Source organism: Mesocricetus auratus, unplaced genomic scaffold (assembly GCF_017639785.1).
Source record: "Mesocricetus auratus isolate SY011 unplaced genomic scaffold, BCM_Maur_2.0 Super-Scaffold_6731, whole genome shotgun sequence".
Taxonomy (NCBI): Eukaryota; Metazoa; Chordata; class Mammalia; order Rodentia; family Cricetidae; genus Mesocricetus; species Mesocricetus auratus.
Window position 1 is genome coordinate 1941279 of NW_024429185.1, and position 10620 is coordinate 1951898.

Genomic DNA, 10620 nt, shown 5'->3' on the forward strand with positions numbered 1-10620 from the left:
AGGCTGGCCTCGAACTCAGAGATCCTCCTGTGTCCCATCACTGCCTGGCTTGTACCAGTTTTTGAGTATTGGGGATTTGAACTCAGGTCCTGATGCATTGCTCACTGTACTGCCTTCCCAGTCTTGCTATCCTTGTTCAAATTTGTGTATATTAATCTTTATTTTTTTATTTTTTTGGTTTTTCGAGACAGGGTTTCTCTGTGGCTTTGGAGGCTGTCCTGGAACTCACTTGGTAGTCCAGGCTGGTCTCAAACTCACAGAGATCCGCCTGCCTCTGCCTCCCGAGTGCTGGGATTAAAGGCGTGCGCCACCAACGCCTGGCTTAATCTTTATTTTTTTAAGATTTATTTTTTTTTCTGCAGTGTTTTTGAGACAGAGTTTCCTTCTAACAGCCTAGGCTGGTCTCAAACTCACCATCTTCCTGCTCCACTGAGTCCTGGGACTGTGAGCATTTGTCCTCACACTGGCCGAAGTCTCTCTGGGTGCTGGTGCCCTCCCCGTTGGGGCAGACCCTCTGTACCAGGAAGAATTCCTGAGTTGTGCAGGAGCTCTGTGGGCCTGGGCTCTGCTGCGTCTCTCGCTGTGGCGATCTCTCTGCCGCAGCCATGGCTCCCTGGGTCCAGTCGGACCAGTCTGGCCTCCTCACTCCTCCCAAGGCCCTGGGCCTCTCTCTGCTCCTGTTTGAGGCTCTTTATTGTTGTTGACACAGGGGCTTCCCATGACGTAGCCCAGGCTGGCCTCAAACTCACGGTGTAGCCCAGGGTGACTGAGCATCTGCCTCCAGGCTACCGAGGTGTCCACCATGCCAGTTTCTCACTGTTGTGTGACACAGGGTCTCACTCTGCAGTTCTCTGGCTGATCTGGAACTCATAGCTATCCCCCTGCCTCGGTCTCCCATGTCGGGACGGAACTCTTCCTGGCTTGATGATGGCTTTTTCTGGTGATGTCCCAGGCTGGCAATATGGCTGAGTGGGTAAAGGCATCGTTGCCCAAGGACCGAGGTGGATCCCAGGGACCCAGATGATGGGGGTGAAAGCTGACTTTAGAAACCTGTCCTTGACCAGGCGGTGGTGGCGCACGCCTTTAATCCCAGCACTCGGGAGGCAGAGGCAGGCGGATCTCTGTGAGTTCGAGGCTGGGCTGGACCGACAGCCTCCAAAACAATACAGAGAAACCCTGTCTCGTAAAAACCAAAAAAAAAAGAAAAAAAGAAAAAAAGAGCCCTGTCCTTGGCCTCAGCACGTGTGCCCTGCCTGCACTTCCCCACAAACAACACGTCAGAGTGTAACTACAACCTTTTGATGCTTTAACACTCCTGTCCCTTCTGCCCTGCTTTCACTCAGGAGCTTCCCAAAGGCCTCAGTTTCCCTCAGCCCTGCCACAGCCAGAGCCGCCCCAACACCTCCCGGCCTCCAGAGCAGAGAGTGGCCACAGGTCCCGGCCTCCGTGCGGGCAGGAGCAGGGCCGACCGTGAGCGCCCCTCCAGGCCACAGTGTCCAGTTGGGCAGGGCCACTGTGACCCCGCTGTGCTCCTGGTGTCTCTGGGGCAGACTCCGGTCTCCCTAGCCCAGCCCAACCAGGAACCTCAAGGTCATTCTGAACCTTTTGGAGTCACGGAAAATTCCAGACATGATCTGAAGCCCGGAACACACTCTGATCTACCAGCTACCGTGGCCTGGCTGCAGCCCTGCCACACCCATCACCACACCCCTCAGACTCTACACCTGTCATCCCAGCATGGGGGAGGAGGAGGCAGGAGGATCAGGAGTTCAATGTCACCCTCAGCTACATTGTGAGTCCCAGGCCAGCCTGGGATACGTGGGACAAACGGTGCTGGGGAAATGGGCCAGGGGCTGGAGGTCTGCTTTGGGAGGGCTCAGTGCGTACCCTGTCACTGGTGTTAAGCTGGGGGAGGTGGGTGCCCGCCTGTCACCCCAGCACAGAGGAGCCAAGGCAGGAGGACCCTCGCGCCCAGTGCTCATTTTGGCTGAATTGCTAAGGTCCCTGACACAGGCCCCCAAGGCATTCGTGGCCCAGGTGGGACTCTCCTCAACCCACTCTGTCGTCTCCCTGTCCTTGCCGGCAGCTCTGGTCACTGAGTAGCCCCAACCCTGCATCTGCCTGGGACCTGGGTCTCCAGGAGGCCATACTGAAGGCCTTACCCAGAAGAAGCAGACGGGATCTCTCCTGGCACCCCACAGCCTGGCCTGGAGTTTGCTCTGCTCCAAGACTGTTCTAGAGCATTGACAATCCCTGGGAGCTGACCGTGAGTGGCAGTGCTGGGACATGGCTGTCCATGCCGCCCTGATGATGCTCAGTGACAGTCTTCAGCAGAGGCACAGACACGGGCACTCTGGTGCCTCGGATCAGGTTAGAATAGGCGAGCATGGCAGGAAAATATGCTCCATCCATGCAGGCTTATTTGTCACAGCCTGAAGCATGGCAACAATACTTAGGTCTGAAGACTTGGGGGGCTGAGGCAGGAGGATTGCCGTGAGTTAGAATCCAACCTGGATTACATAGTGAGACTCTGTTGCAATAGTAATGATAAAAATTATCATTATTTAATCTCATTAATAAATTATTACTTAATCCTAGCACCCTGGAGGCAGAGGCAGGCCAATCTGTGAGTTTGAGGCCAGCCTGGTCTACATGAGAGACCCTGTCTCAAAACAAAAAGGTAACAAAACCCTAAACAACTAAGTGTGGCCATGGTGATACTGTAGCCAAGGCTTGTCTTCAGAGCCCTTCCCATCATGGCGTGACAGGCAGCTACTCATTTCTATATCCGGCAAGAGAAGAAGTAGGTTCAACATGGTCTGTTCAAATATGCAGGGCACTGAACAATACCAAGCCCAAGTGTGCTGGCCCCAACTTCACTACCCACCCGGTGTAGCCCAGAGACTTCATTGCCCCACGACGTGGATGTGGACACTGAGGCTCGCCCGGGCTCACACCCTCAGTCTGTGCCAGGAAGCATCGGGTTTCTGGGAGCTCTGCGCATGCTCTGTAGGCAGGTTAGGGTTGCTATGGAAAGGAGAAGAGACTGCTGACCGCGGCCTCCAGCTTGAGTTTCCTAACCATGAGGTTTTCCTTTTCACTTATTCATTTTGGGCTCAGTCGATGGAACCTGGGTGTCTGCCACCGAGCGCCACTGAGGCTGCACTCCCTAAGCCCTCCCGGCCTCTGCAACCCGACCTCTGCAGTGCCCCTGAGGGGAGCCCTGTTGCCCTTTGTCAACCCGACCTCTGCAGTGCCCCTGAGGGGAGTCCTGTCGCCCTTTGACAGTCAAGTTCTGAATGCTTCTAAAACATTCCATTATTTATTGTTCATTTTGTGCAGGGGTAGGGACTGCTCACGTGTGAGCCATAGGACAGATTGTGGGGTTGGTTCGGTTCCCTCCTTCCACCATGGGGGCCCAGGGATCGAACTCAGGTCACCAGGCTTGGCTGCGGAGCTGTTGATGGGAAACAACGTGCTTTGAGAGCACGGAAACGTCCTGGGATTGCAGAGACTGCAATGCCCCCAGCCACGCCATCTCCGCCAGGCACACCGTCTGCAAACTCTCACCTTGATCCAACGCGGCTGAGGCAGGGGGATTGGGAGTTTCACGTTAACGTGAGATGGAGCCAGTGGGAAACCAGCGTTTTGTGGGGTAGCCTCAACTCACATTCACATTTTAGCTAGAAAGCTGAGGCCCGTCAGACAGCAGACAAGGCTGGACCCAGACAGGGCACCACGGGCTTCCTGAGAAATGTCCTCTCCACCTGGACTTGGGCATCCAGCAGCCAACCTGGCTGTGCGGTGCCAGCAGCAGACGGGGTTTCACCATCGGCACAGGTGTCTGCTGCCTCTGCCGCCAGCCCCACTCTGGCTCACTCCCGTGACCTGGCTGCTGTCACTTGACGCTTGGTAAACATTGTCCCCACAGGGGCAGCTGCTACAGGTTCAAGTCGGGATGGGGCTTGTGCCAGGCCAGCGCCGGCCCCTCCCGCTGTGGCGACAGTGAAAGCAATTGTTGAGGGCAGTTACTCTCCAGTGTCTCTCAGGCAGACCAGTTCCCACAGTGACCCCAGAGCCCAGCTCTCTGCAGACTGAGGCAGGAGAATCACCGAGCTGCAGGCAAGCCTCCTGCCTCAGCAGACAAACAGCTAATTATGCAGAGGTCTGTGTGGTTAGTGTGTCTACAGGACCCAGCTAGGTAGGCACGTTTGGGACATGGGGTCCTATTGTCCTTTCTCTGTGGTCCCCTGGCAGGCCTCCGCCTTAGCGAGGATGGAAGAGCAACAATCCTCACAAGTCACAACACCTGAGCCTGAGGGGTTCCAGCCAGACTGGACAGAGGTGGGGCTGAGGGGAGGCAGGGAGGAAGCCACGCCCAGCGTAGAAGAGAAAGAGGTATGCATGGGGTTTTGAAGGGTGGGTAGAAGTTTGCCAGCAAGAATGAGGCATCCTGGCAGGCAGTGGTGGCCCACACTTTTATCTCAGCACTTGAGGCAGAGGCAGGCAGATCTCTGTGAGTTCAAGATCAGCCTGGTCTACAAAGCCAGTTCTAGGGCAGAATCCAAAGTTACACAGAGAAACCTGTCTCGAAAAAACAAAACAAAATAAAGATGGCAGGCCCTGGAAAGGGCCATGGCCCCACTGGATCTGGGGCCTGTGTTTAGGGCTGGCGGGGCCCCTGTATTACTAGGAACCAGCAGGGCCGCAGGGCCAGCCTTCTGAGCAGCCCCTGCCCTGCTCTTTATTTCGCCTACACAGGGAACAGCTTGTGCCTGGGAGGGGACTCTGGCATTCCTCCGGCAGTCTGGACCGGCAGGAACCCCGCTTCCTGACCCCCACTCCCACCTGGTCCAGTCCTGACCGCAGGGGCCCATGTGCTTGTTCAGGGGAGGGCAGGAGTCCAGCGCTGACCTCTGATCTTGCCATGGGTCAAAGGTGAGAAACACCAGCTCTTCGGGGCCTGCAGCTCCATCCCTGGGGGCTCCTGGGGCCACCTCCCCTTAGTCCCAATTCTGTTCACCCCCCCACGGCTGTCCCCAGCATCTTTGACTGCTGTTCCCTGCGACTGGAACGCCTTTCCTCGGCAAACTCCTCTTCATCCATCCAGACCCCAACGCCAATGTCCTCTCCTTCGAGTAGGACCCTCCAGACACAGCTCCTCCCATGGCTCCACCTTCGCTTTGCCTGGCGGGGACTCTGACCCCATGCAGGCGTCTGAGACTCCACCGCCTTAGTCACTGGGAAAAAGGCTCTGACACCCTGATTGCCTCTGCTGAGCCCCCAGTCCAACTGGCCCCGTGGAGTGGCTCCCGTGAGCCAATGGCTCTGCCTGACCCCACGGGGCTTCTCGGGCAGGGCTTGGAGTCCTTCTTTCCCACCCTGGCTGTTGGGAGCCCTGGACGTTTCCCTGCAGGGGGATGGCTCTCTTTAGGTCCCTCTCCTTCCTCGGGCGGCTTCCTCTCCCACAGTGGCCGCAACTGGCACCACCCGCCCCAGGCTAGTCACCGCTTCCTGCTCAGCTTTTTCTGGGACTTTCCTCAACATCACAAACTGGGCAGAGGGATCAGGGCTGGGACTCAGTGGGAAGAGTGCACACATAAACCACGCCCGCCTGTCAAGACAGGTGGAGGCAGGGGAACCATGAGTTCAGGACCAGCCTGGGCTACACGAGACTGACTCAAAAGCAAACAAAAACAAACAGGTCTGGAGGCCGAGGAGGCGCAGCAGCTGCGGTGGAGCGGGTGCAGAGGTCCTGGGGTTGGAGCAGAGGTCCTGGGGTTGGAGCAGAGGTCCTGGGGTTGGTGCAGAGGTCCTGGGGTTGGTGCAGAGGTCCTGGGGTTGGTGCCTCTCTGCCTCCTCCGGAAGAGGGAGCTGGGACCCTGGAGACTGTGCTCCAGGAGGTAGGGACAAGGTGTCCTGTAACCGGAGCCCAGCAGGGCACCCCAGGGTTCCCTGCTCCGGACAGAATGTGCCCCGGGAGACACAGGGAGACGGCAAGGGTGACCACGACCGTGGGTAGATTCCTGACCGGCCGCCCGGCCGGGCCAGCTGCCAACACGCAGAACAAGTGTCTGCGCCTGCGTGCCTGTCACCCAGGGCGGCAGAGAGAAGGGGGGACCTGGAGCTTGCACCAGGGAGCAGGTGCAGGGAGGGGACCCCAGAGTCCTGCAGGTAGGGCCTTGAGAAGGGAAAGCCGAGACAGTCCTGGCAGGGGGGCGGGGCCTGAAGCAGCGCGGCCCCGCTCCTCCGTCCAGGGACCGCGGAGCCAGCTCCTCCTTGCTCCTATCCCTACAGCACCCTGAAAACCCTCCTGCAGGGATCGGCTCAGGTGTCCCTGTCAGCTGGCCCGGCCCGAGGAACGGCCCTGAACTGTCCCTGTGTCCCATCCCAGGACAAACTGCAGCTCTGGAGCGAGGCTAGCAGCAGGATCTCACCCACAGGATGGCCTCCTGGGCTGCAGACCTGCGTTTGGGATCTGGTGAAGATTGCTCCCTTGCCACGCCCCGGACACCCCGGGGCTTCCATGGTTGTCCAGGGCTGCGGAACGTCTGTGCGACCCCAGGGCCACCTCCCGGGGCCTGGAACTCCCAGAGACCCTCCTGCCTCTGCTCCCCAGGGATGGGTCACGTAATAATTAGCGGAATCAATTATCAGTGTTATTATTGGTGTGAGGTAGCCTCCTGCCCAACCTCCTGAGTGCTCCGTTGTTTGGAACCATCTGTATTCACAGGCTATCACGTGCAGACACGCCACCCAGGACCGGAAATTAGTCTGAAAACCTTAGCTGTGCAAACACAGTAGGTGGCAAGAGGTCAGAGGTTAAGGGCGCTGATCACAGAGGGCCTGGTTTGGTCCCCAGCACCCAGGCGCAACTGTGGCTCTGGCTCCAGGGTCCACGCCCCCTTTCTGCCCCAAGGAGCACAAGTAACACAGCAAACATCTTAAAAGGCCCAACTGGCGGCCAGGGGTGGGAGGGTGAGGAGGGGACAGGTTCCAGTGACAGTCCCCGGACACGACTTTATTCATTTTTGGTGTACAAAGGTGATGGAGGACTCTTCAGATGTGGGGCGCATGGCTGTGAGGGGGCCCAGCTACCCCTGGCCGCTGTCTTCCCTTTGGTGTCCAGCCAGGCTACTGTGTCCTTGTCTGGGTCCTGACCCTGAGCAGCCTGGGGCTTCTTGTGGCAGATGTCACCACAGCTCCAAAGCTGGGACCTCTCGACCCTCAGGTCCCAGAGAGACTTGTGACGTTCCCCTTCCGTGTCTGTCCCTGGGCCCTCGGTCCCGCTGGCTTCACACTAGACGCCTGCAGGCGTGGGCTCCCAACCCTAAGATGGAGGTGGTGGGTGCTATGAGCTCTGGCCGTTTCCTGTCTACGTGCTGTGAGCTCCTGTTCAAACGTCAAAGCCTCATCTGAAATGCCCTCTGGAAGCTCTCTGCCTCCCCTCTGGTTCTGGCTTACCCTGAATTCATGTCTCCCAGACCGGAACCCTGTAGGGGAGCCTAGCACTGGTCAATCGCAGAGACCTGGAAGCCTGGGGAAGACACCAGTCCACAGAGGTCACGCCCTGCTCCTCAGTCCTGTGCAGTGTTGGGAGGCACCGGCCTCCCCAGACTGTGTTCCTAAAGCAGACAGCCGTGGCCAGGAACGTGAACCTGGTCCCGAGGTGTCGACTCACACATCAGCAGGTCATGCAGCGTGGCCGCCCAGTTTCCGAGGGTGGGTGGGGGTCCACCTGACAGACAGAGTCCAGTGAGCCACGCCGTCCACTCTGCCAAGCCCAGCTCCTACGTCAGCTCAGGGAAAGGCAGTCAGGGGTCACCAGGGGGTGCCTGACATGCACAATTCACTGTCTGTCTGAGACGGCCCTCCTAAGCAGCCCGGGCTGGCCTGGATCGCGGCTGGGACCGGCCCTGTCACCACACCCTGCGCAGGACAGCTTTATGACCCACCCCTGAAAGCTAGAGAGGGCGCAGGCAGTACCTCAGAGTACAGCGGGGGCGGCCGGTAGCGGAACTCCTGGAGGCAGGCGAAGTAGGGCCCCTCCAGGGTCACACCCGCGTCGCGCGGGACGGGGACGGGCCCCGGGGAGGCAGCGGGCAGCTGGCTCTCGCTCACCACCGCTGCGTACTCAGGAGGGGCTGGAAGGGAGAGACGGCGTGTGAGCCTCTGGGACTGGGTTTCCGGGGGGCCCAGGACTGTGCCGCGGTCATGACTGAGCCTTTTCCCCCTCGGGACAGCTTCCGGGGCCCAGGCTGCCCCTCAACTTGTAGCAATCCTCCTGCCTCAGCTGGGATCGCGGGCTCATTTTGGCTTTAGCTACTGCTTCATTTTGTTTTTGAAGCAGGGTCTCAGTGCAGAGCGGGCCGCCCTCAAGCGCACAGCGACAGGTCACCGGCGTGTGCCTCCGTTGGCTGGTGGCGTTAAAGGCTGTGGCTCGGTTTAGAGGCTGGGTCTCCTACACCGTGGCTGCTTCTGAATCGTTAAGTAGAGACTAGCCTCTCACTGTCCCCGCAGTGCTCGGTGCGCGGGGACACCCCTGGACCGGAGAGGCAGGGCGGGGCTGTGGCTCCGCCCACCCGCATCCTTGGGGCCCCGCTGAGCTCACCCTCCGGCGGTTCCATCCCTGGGCCCCAGTTCTGCAGGAGGCTGGCGCGGCTGCCCACACTGGCCGAGCGGCTGCCCAGGGGACGCAGGGGGACTGTGCCGATGACCAGCGGCAGCTCCAGCAGCAGCTTCGAAGAGCCTGGGATGTCCACACAGACCTGGGGGGAGAGCGGCGATGCGGACTGCGGCCCCCCTGGCCTGAGCAGCAGGGTGTCGGGAGCTTGCTGGGGTACCTTGAGCGAGTAGCCCACACTGAGCACGCGGCAGCGCAGGATGGATGGGCCCACCGGGGGGATGCGCAGCGCGCGACCGGGCCACAGTGCACGTCGCCCAGGGCCCACGGGCTCCCCGTCCACGCTGGCCACCACGGTCTGCTTCTGCTTGCAGGCGCCTCGGGCCATGAAGGTCTGCGTCTGTACCAGGGCGGCCCGGGGCTGCACGGCCCGCGTGCAGCCATTGCCAATCTCCGCGAACACAGGGATGACTTCGCCTGCAGCACGGGGCAGCTTGCCTCAGTTTCCCCATTGCCAGTTCTCCCCGCCCCAGCCACTTCCGACCCCACCTGCTACCTGGAGTGTAGCCCTTGCGGTCGATCTTGGCTGACAGGGACACCAGCCCATGGGTGCAGTACCAGGAGCGTGCCACCTTCTCCCGGGCTCCAGCCTGCGGCTCCTGTGGCAACACTAGGGGTCACCTCGTTTCTATGTCGGAGGGACTCTTGTCTCAAGGAGTAGCTGAGGCAGGGGGATTGGTGCCTGCTCTAGGCCAGTCATCCCTACAAAATATGTCCCTATCTCAAGAAACCAAAAGTTGAATAAAAACATTAAAAACAAGAGTAGGTGTGGTGGCTTACACCTTTGATGCTAGGCAGATCTCTGTGGGGTGATGCCAGCCAGGGTTACGCACATAGAGACCTTTGTAAAAATTAAAAGAGCACAGGACGAAAGAAACAACAACAAACGAATAAAACCCTCAAAACCAATTAAACAACAGCGACAAAAAGTTGCAAGCCCTGTTGTGTTTCCCAAATGGGGCTGGGGGGGGCAAGACACTTACCCGGAGCCACACCCACCCACCCAGAAGGTTCCACGGTCACCACTGACTCCTGGCTGCCCTGTTTCAGAGACCGCACCGGGCAGCCAGGCTGGACCCCCCTGCCCCGCACAGGGCGGCCGCCTACCAGCAGGGCGGGAGTGTTTATGTCCACGGGCTCAATGACGGTGAACACCTTCTGGGCGCGGCGCGCAGGGGCCCAGGGCCGGTGCAGGGTGGCCGTGATGGCGTAGCGGACGCTGCCGTGTTTGCCCTCGAAGGACGTCACCAGGGAGCTGGGATGGAGACAGAGGCACGCAAGTGGGCGTCCCGAGGCCTTAGGGTCCGGCGCGGCAGACGCCCCCGGGCGGGCGGCGGCGGCGCTTACATGGGCAGCTGGAAGCTGAAGGGGAACTCGTGGCGTCCGGCGGGCAGCGCGGCGACGTCCCCCGAGTCTAGGAGCAAGACACGGGGCTGAGTGGGGGCGGCGCGGGGGTCGCCTGCCCCGGGCGCCCCGGTCCCAGGCCATACCTGGCGCGAGCAGCGTGGCGCGGTGGCTCACGACCTCCACGCGCTCGCTGTAGCTCTGCGTGTACGCTGTGCTGGAGCCCGCGCTGCGGGACTCGGTCCAGTGCGCGCGCGCGCGGCCCCGGGCGCGCAGCCTGAGCGCGCCCACGCGCGCCGCGCCCGCCAGCTCCAGCAGCACGCGGCCCGCCACTGCCTGGCCCCCGTGGAACACCGGCTCGGCGCCCGCGCGCGCCCCGTCCAGCTGCACCGCGAACACCCTCACTTTGTCGAACAGCATCGCGCCGGCGGGCGCGAAGCCAGGAAGCAGGTCGCCCCGGGGCTCGAACCCGCGATGCGGGTCGCCGGGACGCCGGGAGCGCGGCAGGTGCGAGCCCCGGCCCGCGACCGCTGCCTACCCGCGCCGGCATCGCTCTTATATGGCGGGGCGGGGGCGGGGCCTGCGGAGAAAGC

The 10620-nt window shown here is 60.5% G+C and overlaps 1 protein-coding gene across 1 annotated transcript; it reads right to left on the reverse strand.

Annotated features, from left to right (window-relative positions):
• Nucleotides 1-7000: 7000 nt before the first annotated feature.
• Nucleotides 7001-10571, reverse strand: Arrdc2 (arrestin domain containing 2). Its single transcript, XM_013125270.3, has 8 exons — nt 10174-10571; nt 10031-10097; nt 9791-9938; nt 9180-9282; nt 8844-9100; nt 8612-8768; nt 7987-8144; nt 7001-7738 (listed from the first exon to the last, which is right to left on the reverse strand). Exons 1-8 carry the CDS (start codon nt 10445-10447, stop codon nt 7685-7687), a joined length of 1218 nt encoding a protein of 405 aa, XP_012980724.2. The 5' UTR covers nt 10448-10571; the 3' UTR covers nt 7001-7684.
• Nucleotides 10572-10620: the final 49 nt, after the last annotated feature.